We start from the raw sequence: 19,434 nt of genomic DNA on the forward strand, positions 1-19,434 counted from the left end.
AAAGAACAAGATATCTGGATTAAAGGAAAGAGATGGATAGAGAAAGACAATGAAGGAAATAGATCTCAGGACACAGGGAGAGAGAATGAGTCACGGAGAGACAAAAAGAGAGTGACATTATGAACACGATAGAGATGATTGCGCTCAATCAATACCTTTTCAGTGTGGGTTTCCAGTGGCACGCCTGGAGCTGTGTTTGTGTGTGTGTGTGTGTATTAAGTGGCGACGGGGCCCTCTCAGAGCCCAACAGGCCTGGTGACGTGGCACTGCTATGAGACTCCTTATCAGCTGGTAATGAAGTGACCCTGCTCTCTGAGGAGCACAGATAAAGCCCTAATTGTTTTACTGTTATCTGATGCTGCAGGCAAGGGACCCCGGGACTGCTCTACTGGGAATCACGCTCCTTGAGCATCCCTGGGCAGACAGACAAGCTCCGGGAAGAAGTTGCCCTTTGACACAGATCTGGGATCACCTTACCCCTCATCAAGTGAGGACACATGATATATGTAAATTGACAGTGATGTGAACTGATAACCATGTACAAAGCTGACCTGGGTTCAAATACAATTTCAGGTATTTAAATTACTTTTCAAATCAAATATTCTTTTGTCATTTCAAATGCACATGTATTTGAACCCATGTCTGGTACAATGTAGAACAAGACAGGAAAACATGAAGTGTCAAATCAGCGTTGGGTTACAATATCTTATAAGAGATAGCTTGGACACTTCTCCCATCCTGTGAAAGCCTGCTGTCGTTTCTATCTAAAGGTGTCCGTCCGCGTGCTTCCCATCCAAAAGAGTTCGGAACAGACCCCTTGACTTTTTCCAAAGGTTGTTACGTTACAGCCTTATTCTAAAATTGATTCAATTGTTTTTTTCCTCTCATCAATCTACACACAATACCCCATAATGACAAAGCAAAAACGTTTTTTAGACATTTGAGAAAAAATATTAAATATGAAATATCACATTTAAAGTACATAAGTATTCAGACCCTTTACTAAAAACTTTGTTGAAGCACCTTTGACAACGATTAAAGCCTCAAGTCTTATGATGCTACAAGCTTGGCATACCTGTATTTGGGGAGTTTCTCCCATTCTTTGCAGATCCTCTCAAGCTCTCTCAGGTTGGATGGGGAACGTTGCTACACAGCTATTTTCAGGTCTCTCCAGAGATGTCTGATCGGGTTCAAGTTCATTCTCTGGCTGGGCCACTCAAGGACATTCAGAGACTTGTCCCGAAGCCACTCCTGTTTTGTCTTGGCTGTGTGCTTAGGGTCATTGTCCTGTTGGAAGGTGAACCTTTACCCCAGTCTGAGTTCCTGAGCGCTCTGGAGCAGGTTTTCATCAAGGATCTCTCTGTACTTTGCTCCTTTCATCTTTGCCTTGATCCTGACAAGTCACCCAGTCCATGCCGCTGACAAACACCATGCTTCACCGTAGGGTTTGTGCCAAGTTTCTTCCAGATGAGACGCTTGGTATTCAGGCAAAATAGTTAAATCTTGGTTTCATCAGACTAGAGAATCTTGTTTCTCATTGTCTGAGAGTCTTTAGGTGCCTTTTGGCAAACTCCAAGTGGGCTGTCATGTGCCTTTTACTGAGGAGTGGCTTCCGTCTGGCCACTCTACCATAAAGGCCAAATTGGTGGAGTGCTGCAGAGATGATTGTGCTTCTAGAAGGTTCTCCCATCTCCAAAGAACTCCTCCCTGACCAAGGCCCTTCTCCCCCAATTGCTCAGTTTGGCCGGGCGCCCAGCTCTAGGAAGAGTGTTGGTGGTTCCAAACTTCTTCCATTTAAGAATGATGGAGGCCACTGTGTTCTTAGGGGCCTTCAATGCTGCAGAAATGTTTTGGTACACTTCCCCAGATCTATGCCTCGACACAATCCTGTCTCAGAGCTCTACGGACAATTCCTTCGACCTCATGGCTTGGTTTTTACTCTGACAAATGCCCTGTCAACTGTGGGACCATACATAGACAGGTGTGTACCTTTCCAAATCCTGTCCAATCAATTGAATTTACCACAGGTGGAATCCAATCAAGTTTTAGAAACATCTCAACAATGATCAATGGAAACAGGATGGACCTGAGCTCAATTTCGAGTCTCGTAGCAAAGGGTCTGAATACTTATGTAAATAGTAGGTAAATAATAGGTATTTCTGTTTTTATTAAATGTGCAAAAATGTTTTAAAAATTTTTTTCACTTTGTCGTTATGTGGTATTGTGTGTAGATTGCTGAGGAAATAGTTTCATTTAATCAATTTTAGAATAAGGCTGTGATGTAACAAAATGTGCAAAAAGTCAAGGAGTCTGAATATTTTCCGAAGGCACTGTATATTACTACGACATTTTGTGCTGATTTTGTTCGTTTTGGTCTTCGGCCAAGGGCTTTTTCATACGCATTACATTTTTTCTTGAGGAAAGCCGAAGTTCGATAGCCAAAGTCTACACACATTCGTCTGTGATTGGACAACAGAAGGGATTCTTCAATAAAGTGTTTGTTGTCATTCAGTGAAAGATTTTTTCACTTCAGATATATGGCACCAAACATCTTCATTTGTAAAATTGCATGACTTAGATCTCGTCTGCAAAAACTTCAAATTTAAGATGGATTTCTTGAGCAACTTAGATGAATTCTGACCATTTCGAGGAAGTACATATCAAGGTGGACAAACTATTATAGTTTTTTTCTCGTTTTTCAGGCAAAGGTCTTTAAAGCGAGTATGCGAGGCACAGAAGTTCACTTCGTCTAGCAGAGTTCTGCTAGGAGCAAACCCAACATAGAATACAGATGCCTTTATCTGAAGGATCTCCACATGTATGTCCACAGACTGCAGAACAAAGAGGAGGCTCTGCTGCTCAGGGTCTACTAGTCCATTAGTAATTTAACACTTTCCTATCCAGAACTAGACAGATCATTGCACCTGTACATAGTCCATCTGTAAATAGCCCATCCAACTACCTCATCCCCATACTGTACTTATTTATTTATCTTGCTCCTTTGCACCCCAGTATCTCTACTTGCACAATAATCTTATGCATATTCTACCATTCCACTGTTTAATTTCTATATTGTAATTACTTAGCCACCATGGCCTATTTATTGCCTTATCTCCCTTATCCTACCTCATTTGCACACGACGTATATATACTTTTTCTACTATATAATTTATTGTATGTTTGTTTATTCCATGTGTAACTCCGCGTTGTTTTATGTGTCGAACTGCTTTGCTTTATCTTGGCCAGGTTGCAGTTGTAAATGAGAGCTTGTTCTCAACTAGCCTACCTGGTTAAATAAAGGTGTTCTCAACTAGCCTACCTGGTTAAATAAAGGTGTTCTCAACTAGCCTACCTGGTTAAATAAAGGTGTTCTCAACTAGCCTACCTGGTTAAATAAAGGTGTTCTCAACTAGCCTACCTGGTTAAATAAAGGTGAAATACATTTTTTTTAAATCCCTGGGGTGGGACTGGAACAGATGTCCCACTGGTCCCACTCGAGTCGAGGTCACAACCTATATGTATGGCCCAAGGTACAGTAGCAGTCCTTTAGAGTCCTGAGCTCACTGCCTAATCAGAGCTGTTGGGGTTTGATGTTGTCTTTGATCTGTCACGTTCTGACCTTAGTTATTTTGTTATGTCTTTGTTTTAGTATGGTCAGGGCGTGAGTTGAGTGGGTTGTCAATGTTCGCTTTTCTATGATTGGCTATTTCTTTGTTTGGCCTGGTATGGTTCTCAATCAGAGGCAGCTGTCAATCATTGTCCCTGATTGAGAACCATATTTAGGGAGCCTGTTTTCTATTGTGTTTGGTGGGTGATTATTTACTGTTCTGTGTTATATTTCACCGTTCAGGACTGTTGGTTTGTTGTTTTATTGTTTTTTGTTTCAGTGTTCACTATTCGTATTAAAAATCAGGATGACCACTTACCACTCTGCGCTTTGGTCCTCTCCTTCATACGACAACTGTTACATGATCAGTCCTTTGATTTGACGGGCTGTATCTGCCTTTTTTTAGTACTCTTGCTGACATGCTAATCGGCAGTGATGGAGCTGATAGTAGCTTAGAGTGCTAGCAAGCCTTCATTTGTTACTGGATCTTGAGATAGACGGGGGTAAGGTTGGTCACCTATTGTTTGGAGGTTGGCTCATGGGCGGAGATAGTCCTCAAGGCTAGTACTACTAAGGCTATAGCTTTTAGTCCCTTGGGGAGACAAACCAGAATTAATCAAAAGGAACACCATTATGATTTTTTATTTTTTATCCTACATTCCAAAGGCATTCTGGAATTTAAGTTTCAGTTGTTCTGGGTTATATAATTATTTTTAGTAACAAATGATGACATTTCTATGAATCAGCATGTATAGAAACCCAAAATATACTTATGTATACAACACTGTAAATGAATAGCTATTTCTGTAAGTGAAAGGATGAATTGTAAATGTATTCTGTAAAGCTTGTAGGGTTACCTCAGGTCAAAACAGGATTAAACTAGGATTTACTCAACTGGGAGAGCTTTGGACATCAAACAGAATTAAAATGGAAGTGGTGTTAAGTATATCCTTATCAGAGCTGCAAACTGGCCTCTGCTCTGGCAGGCACAGTGCCCATTCTAACACTGATGGACATTAGGATAGAGAAAGAGAGGGAGAAGGGGAAATAGAGAGAGAGAGTGGATGGAAGAGAAAAAGAGCTATCCCGACAGAGAGGGAAACATGGAGGGTGATATAAAGAGCGAGAGGATGAGGGGAAGAAAGAATGAGGGAAGGAGGAGAACAGATTGTGAGAAGGATATGGTCCAGACTCACCGTGGAGCAGCACATGAAGACGATGATGAAGGAGCCAAAGACCCCTCCGATGCCCACCATCCAGGTCATCCGCAGGAACAGGATCACACCAAAGATATTCTGGATGCAGGGTAGGTACACCCCCATCAGAGTGCCCAGCGATGGTGCCTGGAGAACAAACACAGCGCAAAACGGATTAATACTGTGTGTGTGTGTGTGTGTGTGTGTGTGTGTGTGTGTGTGTGTGTGTGTGTGTGTGTGTGTGTGTGTGTGTGTGTGTGTGTGTGTGTGTGTGTGTGTGTGTGTGTGTGTGTGTGTGTGTGTGTGCGCGCACGTGATATGAACATTTAACAGTGGCACGGCAGTACAACCATTAATATACAAGTACAGTAATGTACCCAACACCTTTAGTGGAACAAAACAAATTCCTCCAGTGACCAAATCTTGCATCTGAGTTTGGTGGATACAGTACAGACTCATTCTGCACTCATGATACTGAAATACAGTACAGACTCATCAGAAGCTCACAGGCCCTCCTCTATCCCATCACAAAGGGAGAGTAATCAAATGAAGAGGGAATGTCAAGCTCTTTATTCAGTCATAATGGAGACATCTCCTCCCCATTAACCTATTTGAATGGCAGCAGGAAGATAACGCATTTCCTTTTCTTCATTATTTTAGAGAGCGATTCTGTCCGTCCATGACTGAAAGCTTTTCTTCTGAGGAAATTAAGCTGAAATTCAGGCAGCAGAGATTCCTCTGTGTCTCTCTACACAGAGAGAAAATAATCCATAAATGTGATATCATAGTTAAGTAGTAGAAACTTACTTTCACACTCTTCTATTCATGCAGGTGGAAGTGGCTCTAGGATACTAGCTCTGGCTGCCCAAACCCAATGTCCTCTATCGCTCTGCCAACCCATTTAGCTAATGGCTAGCACAGTTGTCCTGTTGCCAGGGAGAAGGACCCTCTCATTAATTTCTTCACATGGGCCTATCTGTCTAGCTATGTATGTGGGAGAAAATGTAATTATCCCAACAATGTCATCCCACAGTGTCGTTCTCAAACGCTACCCTTGATTAGACATAGCTTTCAGCTATTGAGTTCAATGGGATTGGATCTGCCATAGGACTGACCAGACCTCCAGTAGCTAATACCAGTACGGGACATTACTAACACATTATGGTAGTGCAGGATTCACACTTTTTTATTACTTTTAAATGCAATTTATTCTAGGATAAGATTGGAAAGTCAGTTTAAATTCCAATCGCCTATGAAACAGGGCTTTGGTCATATCCAATAGTGACAACAATGACAGTACAAGTAGAGGTACAAGCAATTATTTGTCCTCTTAGTCCTTGCTTGTCTTCCTTACACTCCAATTAAGTGTCTGAAGCTCCTCATTTAAATTCTGTGGAGTCCAGGGAGGAGACGAGACATGGGAAGGAAATTGAAATCTGTATATAGAGAGAGATGTCTTAGCCCCAAGGGTTCTGCATAGCCACAGGGGAGAGCCAGTGAGAGGTAGTCTACTGCAGGGCCACTCTGACAGACTGTCTACCTCAGGTTTTGCCCTTGGACCTCAGATCCTCCAGGTGACTCATCACAATAGGAGCCTCACCACACCATATACGGAAATACTTAGCATTCAGTGACAGGCTCCACGGCAGCCTGTCTCTTTCACTGTAGAGCAGTGTTTCTCAATCCTGGTCCTGGGGACCTAAAGGGGTGCACATTTGTATTTTTGCCCTTGTACAAACAAAGCTGATTCAAATAATGAATCATGAACAAGCTGAAGCTGATAATTTGAAAGGTGTGTTAGTGCAAGGGCAAAAACAAAATAAATTCCCCTTTAGGTCCCCAGGACGAGGGTTGAGAACCACTGCTGTAGAGAACACTACTGAAGTCCACAGTACACAAAACTGTACCTGTTGAATGAGTCTTCAAGTGCTAAACTACAAATGGACAAATAAATGCACATTTTGATGCATCAATCTTCATTAAATTGTAAAAAGTAGCCTGTCATGTTTTTCCTTTGCAGAACAATCGTTCCTATCAATTTGACTGATGCTAAAGACAACACAAACCACCTCTAAAATAACCTGTCAGACCAATTACCATGCCATGTGATCATGTGCCCCAATTTCACAGCATGAGAGGAATTGTAGTCAGGTGATTGAGTAAGGCTGGTATAATGCTTCTCCTCATCTTGTCCGAGATAAAAAAAAAAATGAAAACAATATCCCATCCTCTCAGGTTAATATCTACTACCCGTTTAGAATTCTCTTATATCAGCCTCTTTTGGCCTCTTGGCTGGAAGAAGCTGTCAAATGAAGATGCAGATAACAAGAAAAAGAGTGGAGGGGAATGATGCAGTAACCTGCCTCAGACCAGGGTAACAAGACAGGACGAGAGAGCAGCTTGTTGTATCAGGGTAACGACAGGCCAAGAGAGCAGCTTGTTGTATCAGGGTAATGACAGGCTGAGAGAGCAGCTTGTTGTATCAGGGTAACAAGACAGGCTGAGAGAGCAGCTTGTTGTATCAGGGTAACGACAGGCTGAGAGAGCAGCTTGTTGTATCAGGGTAACAAGACAGGACGAGAGAGCAGCTTGTTGTATCAGGGTAACGACAGGCTGAGAGAGCAGCTTGTTGTATCAGGGTAATGACAGGCTGAGAGAGAAGCTTGTTGTATCAGGGTAACAAGACAGGCTGAGAGAGCAGCTTGTTGTATCAGGGTAACGACAGGCTGAGAGAGCAGCTTGTTGTATCAGGGTAACAAGACAGGCCGAGAGAGCACCTTGTTGTATCAGGGTAACGACAGGCTGAGAGAGCAGCTTGTTGTATCAGGGTAACAAGACAGGCCGAGAGAGCAGCTTGTTGTATCAGGGTAACAAGACAGGCTGAGAGAGCAGCTTGTTGTTTCAGGGTAACAAGACAGGCTGAGAGAGCAGCTTGTTGTGTCAGGGTAACAAGACAGGCTGAGAGAGCAGCTTGTTGTATCAGGGTAACAAGACAGGCTGAGAGAGCAGCTTGTTGTATCAGGGTAACAAGACAGGCTGAGAGAGCAGCTTGTTGTTTCAGGGTAACAAGACAAGCTGAGAGAGCAGCTTGTTGTTTCTGGGTAACAAGACAGGCTGAGAGAGCAGCTTGTTGTTTCAGGGTAACAAGACAGGCTGAGAGAGCAGCTTGTTGTATCAGGGTTATGCTCCACTGCACATGTGCTGGATAACAGGCCTAATGTGGCCCTGCTCAGGCAGGTTAGCATTTTTCACCGTGAATCTTGTTCTAGATGCAGCTCTGCAGAGTGGTGACTACAGCCACAAAGTCATAAAATTAGATTTTAAACCTGAAACCTTTATTTAACTATGCAAGTCAGTTAAGAACAAATTCTTATTTACAATGACGGCCTACCCTGGCCAAACCCAGATGACACTGGGTCAATTGTGCGCCGCCATATGGGACAACCAATCACGGCCGGATGTGATGCAACCTAATCTTAACCATAACCTTAACCACACTGATAACCATAATGCCTAACCATAAACTTTAATTAAGACCAAAGAGCTAATTATGATTTCTTACAATATAGCCAATTTTGAATTGGCTCAGTTTCCAAGGGAAAATGGCTCAGTTCTGCCTCCAGGACAAGATTCATGGCAATAAACGTCAACCAGCCCTGCTCAGGCCCGATAAATGACCAAACGGCTGTGAATCGGCGGGGAAGGAAACGGACACCGTGCACAGCCATCAATAATGTCCTGTCCAGAACTAAACATGGCCGACAGCGTCATCAATAACGTCCTGTCCAGGCCTAAACATGGCAGACAGCTTCATTAATAACGTCCTATCCAGGCCTAAACATGGCAGACAGCGTCATCAATAACATCCTATCCAGGCCTAAACATGACCAACAGCGTCATTAATAACATCCTATCCAGGCCTAAACATGACCAACAGCGTCATCAATAACATCCTATCCAGGCCTAAACATGACCAACAGCGTCATCAATAACATCCTATCCAGGCCTAAACATGACCAACAGCGTCATTAATAACGTCCTATCCAGGCCTAAACATGACCAACAGCGTCATTAATAACGTCCTATCCAGGCCTAAACATGGCAGACACCGTCATTAATAACGTCCTATCCAGGCCTAAACATGGCCAACAGCGTCATTAATAACGTCCTATCCAGGCCTAAACATGACCAACAGCGTCATTAATAACGTCCTATCCAGGCCTAAACATGACCAACAGCGTCATTAATAACGTCCTATCCAGGCCTAAACATGACCAACAGCGTCATCAATAACGTCCTATCCAGGCCTAAACATGACCAACAGCGTCATCAATAACGTCCTATCCAGGCCTAAACATGGCCAACAGCGTCATCAATAACGTCCTATCCAGGCCTAAACATGACCAACAGTGTCATTAATAACGTCCTATCCAGGCCTAAACATGGCCGACAGAGTCATCAATAACATCCTATCCAGGCCTAAACATGACCAACAGCGTCATTAATAACGTCCTATCCAGGCCTAAACATGGCCGACAGAGTCATCAATAACATCCTATCCAGGCCTAAACATGACCAACAGCGTCATTAATAACGTCCTATCCAGGCCTAAACATGACCAACAGCGTCATTAATAACATCCTATCCAGGCCTAAACATCCAGGTCAGAGTCATCAATAACATCCTATCCAGGCCTAAACATGACCAACAGCGTCATTAATAACGTCGACAGAGTCATCAATAACATCCTATCCAGGCCTAAACATGACCAACAGCGTCATTAATAACGTCCTATCCAGGCCTAAACATGACCAACAGCGTCATTAATAACATCCTATCCAGGCCTAAACATGGCAGGCAGCGTCATCAATAACATCCTATCCAGGCCTAAACATGACCAACAGCGTCATTAATAACGTCCTATCCAGGCCTAAACATGGCCGACAGAGTCATCAATAACATCCTATCCAGGCCTAAACATGACCAACAGCGTCATCAATAACATCCTATGACCCAGGCCTAAAAATGCCTAAACATGGCATACACCAACAGCGTCATCAATGACCAACAGCGTCATTAATAACATCCTATCCAGGCCTAAACATGACCAACAGGTCATCAATAAACGTCCTATCCAGGCCTAAACATGACCAACAGCGTCATCAATAACATCCTATCCAGGCCTAAACATGGCAGCGTCATTAATAACGTCCTATCCAGCCTAAACATGTCATCAATAACATCCTATCCAGGCCTAAACTATCCAGGCCTAAACATGACCAACAGCGTCATTAATAACGTCATCATCCATAACATCAGCGTCATCAATAACGTCCTATCCAGGCCTAAACATGACCAACAGCGTCATTAATAACATCCTATCCAGGCCTCCAGGCCATTAATAACATCCTATTCAGGCCTAAACATGACCAACAGCGTCATCAATAACATCCTATCCAGGCCTAAACATGACCAACAGGGTCATCAATAACATCCTATCCAGGCCTAAACATGACCAACAGCGTCATCAATAACATCCTATCTAGGCCTAAACAGGCCTAAACATCCAGGCCTAAACATGACCAACAGCGTCATCAATAACATCCTATCCAGGCCTAAACATGACCAACAGCCAACAGCGTCATCAATAACGTCCTATCCAGGCCTAAACAGGCAACAGCAGCGTCATCAATAACGTCCATCCAGGCCTAAACATGACCAACAGCGTCATCAATAACGTCCTATCCAGGCCTAAACATGACCAACAGCGTCATCAATAACGTCCTATCCAGGCCTAAACATGACCAACAGCGTCATCAATAACATCCTATCCAGGCCTAAACATGACCAACAGCGTCATCAATAACATCCTATCCAGGCCTAAACATGGCCAACAGCGTCATCAATAACGTCCTATCCAGGCCTAAACATGGCCAACAGCGTCATCAATAACATCCTATCCAGGCCTAAACATGACCAACAGCGTCATCAATAACGTCCTATCAGGCCTAAAATAACGTCATTAATAATCCAGGCCTAAACATGGCCAACAGCGTCATCAATAACGTCCTATCCAGGCCTAAACATGGCCAACAGCGTCATCAATAACGTCCTATCCAGCCCTAAACATGGCAGGCAGCGTCATCAATAACGTCCTATCCAGGCCTAAACATGGCAGGCAGCGTCATCAATAACATCCTATCCAGGCCTAAACATGGCCTAAAGGCAGCGTCATCAATAACATCCTATCAGGCCTAAACATGGCAGACAGCGTCATTAATAACATCCTATCCAGGCCTAAACATGGCAGACAGCGTCATTAATAACGTCCTATCCAGGCCTAAACATGGCAGACAGCGTCATTAATAACGTCCTATCCAGGCCTAAACATGGCAGACAGCGTCATTAATAACGTCCTATCCAGGCCTAAACATGGCAGACAGCGTCATTAATAACGTCCTATCCAGGCCTAAACATGGCAGACAGCGTCATTAATAACGTCCTATCCAGGCCTAAACATGACCAACAGCGTCATCAATAACATCCTATCCAGGCCTAAACATGGCAGACAGCGTCATTAATAACGTCCTGTCCAGGCCTAAACATGGCCGACAGCGTCATTAATAACGTCCTATCCAGGCCTAAACATGACCGACAGCGTCATCAATAACATCCTATCCAGGCCTAAACATGGCCGACAGAGTCATCAATAACATCCTATCCAGGCCTAAACATGGCAGGCAGCGTCATCAATAACATCCTATCCAGGCCTAAACATGGCAGGCAGCGTCATCAATAACATCCTATCTAGGCCTAAACATGGCAGACAGCGTCATTAATAACGTTCTATCCAGGCCTAAACATGGCAGACAGCGTCATTAATAACGTCCTATCCAGGCCTAAACATGGCAGACAGCGTCATTAATAACGTCCTATCCAGGCCTAAACATGGCAGACAGCGTCATTAATAACGTCCTGTCCAGGCCTAAACATGGCCAACAGCGTCATTAATAACGTCCTATCCAGGCCTAAACATGACCAACAGCGTCATCAATAACGTCCTATCCAGGCCTAAACATGGCCGACAGAGTCATCAATAACATCCTATCCAGGCCTAAACATGGCAGGCAGCGTCATCAATAACATCCTATCCAGGCCTAAACATGGCAGACAGCGTCATCAATAACATCCTATCCAGGCCTAAACATGACCAACAGCGTCATCAATAACATCCTATCCAGGCCTAAACATGGCAGACAGCGTCATCAATAACATCCTATCCAGGCCTAAACATGGCAGACAGCGTCATCAATAACATCCTATCCAGGCCTAAACATGGCAGGCAGCGTCATCAATAACGTCCTATCCAGGCCTAAACATGGCAGGCAGCGTCATCAATAACGTCCTATACAGGCCTAAACATGGCAGGCAGCGTCATCAATAACATCCTATCCAGGCCTAAACATGGCAGGCAGCGTCATCAATAACATCCTATCCAGGCCTAAACATGGCAGGCAGCGTCATCAATAACGTCCTATCCAGGCCTAAACATGGCAGACAGCGTCATTAATAACGTCCTATCCAGGCCTAAACATGACCAACAACGTCATCAATAACATCCTATCCAGGCCTAAACATGGCAGGCAGCGTCATCAATAACGTCCTATCCAGGCCTAAACATGGCAGGCAGCGTCATCAATAACGTCCTATACAGGCCTAAACATGGCAGGCAGCGTCATCAATAACATCCTATCCAGGCCTAAACATGGCAGACAGCGTCATCAATAACATCCTATCCAGGCCTAAACATGACCAACAGCGTCATCAATAACATCCTATCCAGGCCTAAACATGGCAGACAGCGTCATCAATAACATCCTATCCAGGCCTAAACATGGCAGACAGCGTCATCAATAACATCCTATCCAGGCCTAAACATGGCAGGCAGCATCATCAATAACGTCCTATCCAGGCCTAAACATGGCAGGCAGCGTCATCAATAACGTCCTATACAGGCCTAAACATGGCAGGCAGCGTCATCAATAACATCCTATCCAGGCCTAAACATGGCAGGCAGCGTCATCAATAACATCCTATCCAGGCCTAAACATGGCAGGCAGCGTCATCAATAACGTCCTATCCAGGCCTAAACATGGCAGACAGCGTCATTAATAACGTCCTATCCAGGCCTAAACATGGCAGGCAGCGTCATCAATAACATCCTTTCCAGGCCCTCTTTTCATCCAGGTGGAGGATGGAGACCTGGGAGGGATACACTCTGCCACCTCAGATCAAGTCAAACTTCAGCTAATATTTATGTTTAGGACAAGACTTTAGTTAGATTAGATGGAGTACCTTGACAGCAGGTTTTTTTTTGGATGGTGCCGCCCCCTCCTCGTTCTCGGCCTCCTCGTGCTCTTTGCTGCCCTGAGGCAGGTTGGAATAGTTGGCTAGACTGCTAAGTATGGACGACACCATAGGACTGTTGTCCATCTCCTCCTGCAGGACAAAGAGAAAGGTGGACAGACACACCATGTCACTATACCAGAGAAAAAAACACAGTAGGAAACATGCAGGTAATATTGCATTTTTACAGTCCTCTCAGCTGACATTGACAACTGAGAAACTATATGATTAAGCCAGTTCTTATTTCAAAGAATTCAACCCACCTGCTGTCAGATGGTAAGTAAGTAAGCAAGGCTTCATATATACTGTAGGTGCTTGTTTCATCGAAACCAATGGAACAAAGCAATTTGATAATTACTAGATCATTACTATGTAATTATATGTAAGCAAGAGAAGGAGCCTCATGTTACAGACCTCAAACAGGGCCATGTTCTTGCCATCGTACTGCTGGCTCTTCTCCACGTCGCTGGCACTGCTGCTGTTGATGAAGGGACTGCTCTCCTTGGGGTTCCCATCGCCTGCAACACACAGACAGCACGCTAAGGGTTAACAGAGAAACACACACACACACACACACACACACACACACACACACACACACACACACACACACACACACACACACACACACACACACACACACACACACACACACACACACACACACACACACACACACACACACACACACACACACACACACACAAATAATCCTTAAAAGAGAGATGTTGATTCAAATGGGGATAATATTTAATTAATATGAATGTTTGCAAAACACAGACATTGGTAACACTGAAATATTACTTTCTCAATATGTAATTTTAATGACAGACCCAGGTTGTTTTAACAGGATGAGTGAAATGATTGGTTTTCGATTAATATGAATGTGTTGTTTGTTAATAAATGATGTTAGCTTGGAGAAATTATTCATTGTTCAGGATTGAATTATGTTAAGACACATGGGGTAGTCGCTAGAGCCAGGAAATGCTCTCTTTAGATGGATCTGTACAGGCTTTGTGTGGGAAGGGTTCATGCTGGGAATGACAAATGGAACCAGAGATTCTAAATTGTGTGTATTCATCATATCACACAGAGAACCTCATAGAAAGTCAAACATCAGTGAGATTTAGATATTAGGTGTTATTTCACTGTTCAGGAATATAGAGGGGTACTTATGCAATTCACACACACATACACACAAGCCCAGTCATCCAATCCATACTTTTTGGATTGCCTGCCTTGTTCCCTCTCCAGCCTGGCATGCAGTTCTGATTGTGGCCCCTGTCAGCTGCCTGACACAGACTCTGTGCGCAGGGCCTATTAATAGTGTTGAGGGAGGGAGGGAGGGAGTAAGGGAGGGAGGGAGGGAAGGAAGGAAGGAAAGAAAGAAGGACGGAGAGAGAGAGAGAGAGAGAGAGAGAGAGAGAGAGAGAGAGAGAGAGAGAGAGAGAGAGAGAGAGAGAGAGAGAGAGAGAGAGAGAGAGAGAGGTGGTAGATATGGGCACTGGCTCCGCTCCAGTCCCAGAGGAGACCCTTCTCAGAAGGCAGGAGAGGAATACTAAAGATCCACTGCAGTGCATCAGCGCCAGGCAGCACACGACGATCGACCACACTAGCCATCACTAGAACACACAACACAGTCAACCTGGCATATCGCTGCACACCAAAACTAGCACAGGACATGCAGTGTGTGCTGCATTACATTAAAGCCAAACCAACCACATCAGCCAACAGAAGTTAGAAGTTGCCCTAAGGCACAAATCTAAGATGGGGGGGGGCTTCATCTTACTCTGAGCACAGGGAGTGCAGTGAATTAGCAGTTTATGGCCTATATAGCTCTGGCTCTTTGGTAACAAGCTGCACTATATATTTTATTATATGTGCTTTACATGGAGCTTACTGCTGTGTTTTATGTTATGTAGCAAAACTGTACATTCAATGATTCAGCATAATGTAGACGTGTTTGTAAGATAGGTGAATAGGTTATGTAAGATCGAAGGTTTGAAATGTAATCTCACAAAGCATGGCATGTCATGGGACTGCCCGTATTGACATATTTGTGTCTAATAAGCATTTACACTATGATCTTGCCAGGTACAGATGTAGGATATTCATTTGATCACCCTGTTGCAAGAGAACTTTCCAGATTTTTTTTATAGTGTATTTGAGGTGTAAAAAGGCTTCTGAAATGTGTAATTTACACTTCAAAATTTCGGACTTGATCTTTCAATCCGCATAGTAATTCAAATGTCCTGTTGTTGCAGGATTAGTTTCCTTCTTTATGGATCTGGATGGCACCATGTCAGCTAGATAACATTTTCAGTTTATTATGCAGTATGTATACCTGACCGTCGTTCTGATCACATTCATGGCAGGCATGCATACTGTACTGTAGTCCTGTTTGTAAAAATACATTCGCCATGAAAGTTTCTTAATTTACCTTTGGTGGGATGACCCAGTATGAGAGATGCCCATTGGAGAGCAGATAGAGCGGCTCATATCATTAACCACAGCCCGGATCGTTTAATCAGCAGGCATGGCCTCGGAACGCGCACAGCAGTTGATTCTGCTTTATGAGTTTATATTGACCCATCCAAGTGCATGTAATGAATTAGTCCCTGTCTTGGTGCTTTATAGAAATGGGCCATGAATTGCATTTACAGTATGTAGCTAGAGCTTCTCATAAGATCTCAAAGCTTTTTAAAGATGGATTTTTATTTATGGGCATGCTCTGTTTGGCATTCAGATTGCTCTCTAAAAATGTTGTTGCTGTAGTTATTAATCATACAATTATTGTAAACGACATAGATTTACATAGATAGAGAGAACGTGTTGTTAGAAAGAGTCTCCCTTCCGGTTCCATCTCTCTGTGTGTGTTTGGGTGCGTGTGTGTGTATGGTGTGTGTGTGTGTGTGTGTGTGTGTGTGTGTGTGTGTGTGTGTGTGTGTGTGTGTGTGTGTGTGTGTGTGTGTGTGTGTGTGTGTGTGTGTGTGTGTGTGTGTGTGTGTGTGTGTGTAGGGGGGCTGCGAGGTAGATCAATTTGACCTCTGTCAGATTTACATACAGTCTCCCTGTTCATCCTTTACCTACAATATTGATCTTGCCAGGGAAGGACATCCACACTCTTTAGTTGTGAAATGATTCTCCCACTCAGCTCTGCTGCACTGCATAACAGGGTGGCAGGTATTCTAGTGATTACGAGCATTGGGCCAGTAACACAAAGGTTGCTGGTTTGAATCCCCGAGCCGACTAGGTTAAAAATATTGTAATGTGACCATGCGCAAGGCAATTAACCCTAATTGGTCCTGATAGTTGCTCAAAGATCACTCACTACCTCCACAGTAGAACTTGGAGAGAGGGAGAAAATACTAAAGAAGGAGGCTGTTTAGTGAGAGGTGTGTGTGACTATACATTCTATTCAATTAAGACTACAGTGTGTGAGCTCATGATAAAGGTCCCCTCATACAACGTGTCCTCTGAGTCCTTGGTGACACAGCACATTTTCATTAATGCTCCCATTAAGGATGAGGCTTCATAGTCTTAAGACCACTCTCTCTTCCTTTGTCTCTAAAGGTCCCTGCAGTGTGGTTGTGGGTCCTCAGCTAGCTCGCTGACACTATCCAGTCCTATCTCCCAATGATGTTTAAAGCATGAACTATTCACAAACTGACTGAAATAACAAAACAGCTAATCCAATACTTTCACCGTCAGCTAACATGAATATAATCAAAAACATCAACGCCCAGATCAAATAAATGAATTGAATAAAATCTAAATGTATTTGTCACATGCTAAATATAAAATGTTCATAAGTATTCACACCCCTGAGTCAATACTTTGTAGAAGCACCTTTGGCATTGATTACAGCTGTGAGTCTTTCTGGATAAGTCTCTAAGAGCTTTCCACACCTGGATTGTGCAACACTTTATTCTTTTCAAAATTCTTCAAGTTCTTTCAAATTGGTTGTTGATCATTGCTAGACAACCATTTTCAATAGCAGATTTCAGTCAAAACTTTAACCCTGCCACGCAGGAACATTCACTGTCTTCTTGGTAAGCAACCTCCAGTTAGATTTGGCCTTGTGTTTTAGGTTAATTTCCTGCTGAAAGGGGAATTCATGTCCCAGTGTCTGGTGGAAAGCAGACTGAACCAGATTTACCTTTAATAATTTGCCTGTGCTTAGCTGCATTCTGTTGATTTTTTATCCTTAAAAACTCCCCAGTCCTTAATGATTACAAGTATACACATAACATGATGCAGCCACCACTATGTTTGAAAATATGGAGAGTGGTACTCATTAATGTGTTGTATTGGATTTGCCACAAACATAACACTTTGCAAACAGGATGCATTCATCATTTTATTCTGTACAGGCTTCCTTCTTTTCACTCTGTCAATTAGGTTAGTATTGTGGTGTAACTACAATGTTGTTGATTAATCCTTAGTTTTTCCCATCACATTTTTACCCATCTACCAATAGGTGCCCTTCTTTGCGAGGCATTGAATACCTCCCAGGTCTTTGTGGTTGAATCAGTGTTTGAAATTCACTGATTGACTGAGTGACCTTACAGATAATTGTATGTGTGGGGTACAGACAGGAGCTGGTCATAATAAAATCATGTTAAACACTATTATTTCACACATAGTGAGTCCATGCAACTTACGTGATTTGTTAAGCAAATTCATACTCCTGAACATATTTAGGCTTGCCATAATAAAAGGTTTGAATACTGTAAAACATTTCGAAAAATATAATTTCACTTTGACATTATAGGATATAGTGTATAAGCCAGTGACACAAAATCTGAATTTAAACCATTTTAAATTCAGGCTACAACATAACAAAATGTTGAAAAAGGTCAAGGGGTGTGAATACTTTCTGAATTAACTGTATAGGTAGGGGTAAAGTGATTAGGCAACCAGATAAATAATTAACAGTAGCAGCAGCGTATGTGATGAGTCAAAAGAGTTAGTGCAAAGAGGGTCAATGCAGATAGCCCAGGTAGCTACTTGGTTAACTATTTAAGTAACTACTGTACATACAATAGCTATCTTATGGCTTGAGAGTAGAAGCTCTTCAGGGTCCTGTCGGTTCCAGACTTGGCCAATCGGTACCGCTTGCCTTGCAGTAGCAAAGAGAACAGTTTGTGACTTGGGTGGCTGGAGTCTTTGACAGTTTTTAGGACCTTCCTCTTGACACCGCCTGGTATAGAGGTCCTGGATGGCATGGATCTTGGCCCCAGTTGCGTAATGGGCCTTATGCACTACCCTCTGTAGTGCCTTGCGGTCGGATGCCAAGCAGTTGCCATACCAAGCAGTAATGCAGCCAGTCAAGATGCTCTTAATAGGGCAGCTGTATAACTCTTTGAGGATCTGAAGGCCCATATCAAATCTTTTCAGCCTCCTAAGGGGGAAGAGGCATTGTCATCCCTTCGTCACAATTGTGTTGGTGTGTCTGGACCATGCTAATTCCTTAGTGATGTGGATACCAAGGAACTTAAAGCTCTCGACCCGCTCCACTACAGTCCCGTCGATGTGGATGGGGGCGTGCTTGGCCCTCTGTTTCTTGTAGTCCACTATCAGCTCCTTTGCCTGGGATAATGATGTTGATGTGAGCCATGACCAGCCTTTAAAAGCATTTCATGGCTACAGATGTGAGTGCTACGGGGCGATAGTCATTTAGAAAGGTTACCTTGGTGTTCTTGAGCACAGGGACTATGGTGGTCTGCTTGAAACATGTAGGTATTACAGACAGGTTCAGGGAGAGGTAGAAAATGCTTACGATTGTGACACCGCGTCACAGCATTGTCCATTTGTTGTAATCTGTGTAATGTATCCGGTGTAGATAATCACATCAGTATAGAGACAAGCAGAAAACCACACAAACACAAGACCTTAATCCCTGTGGTGTTTTAAAACACTGAAACACAACAGCACCTGAGTAGATGAGCCAACACACTTGTGGGGAGAGTGCCAAGCAGCAGAAGAGACACAGCCCTTTATTGATTGGATGGAGAGAGAAGAGAGGAGTCTGGGGGATAGGGCTGTGAAAACAGCAATAAATCTTCTGTCTCTCTCATAAAGTTACACTGGTGGTCTCTGTGGAGAGATACTAACTAAAAGACCAGCCAAAAGATCAGCTATTCACAAGTGTAATGCTGCTAGTTAAATTAGCTACAGAAGGAATCTATTTGTGTTAGCTAGAACAGAACCATGGAACAGAAT

The 19,434-nt window shown here is 43.3% G+C and overlaps 1 protein-coding gene across 2 annotated transcripts in view; it reads right to left on the reverse strand.

Moving 5' to 3' along the window:
* The window catches only part of LOC124045644 (solute carrier family 12 member 5-like), a 132,542-nt gene that overhangs the window by 42,719 nt on the left and 70,389 nt on the right, over nt 1-19,434 (reverse strand). For both annotated transcript variants that reach the window (XM_046365096.1, XM_046365097.1), the window contains exons 2-4: nt 13,624-13,727; nt 13,159-13,302; nt 4,804-4,950 (exon numbers count right to left, since the gene is read on the reverse strand). In XM_046365096.1, coding sequence (XP_046221052.1) covers nt 4,804-4,950; nt 13,159-13,302; nt 13,624-13,638 — 306 coding nt within the window. In that variant the 5' untranslated portion in view covers nt 13,639-13,727. The remainder of the gene's footprint in view (nt 1-4,803; nt 4,951-13,158; nt 13,303-13,623; nt 13,728-19,434) is intronic.

This window comes from Oncorhynchus gorbuscha, linkage group LG10 (genome assembly GCF_021184085.1).
Source record: "Oncorhynchus gorbuscha isolate QuinsamMale2020 ecotype Even-year linkage group LG10, OgorEven_v1.0, whole genome shotgun sequence".
NCBI classification, from domain to species: domain Eukaryota; kingdom Metazoa; phylum Chordata; class Actinopteri; order Salmoniformes; family Salmonidae; genus Oncorhynchus; species Oncorhynchus gorbuscha.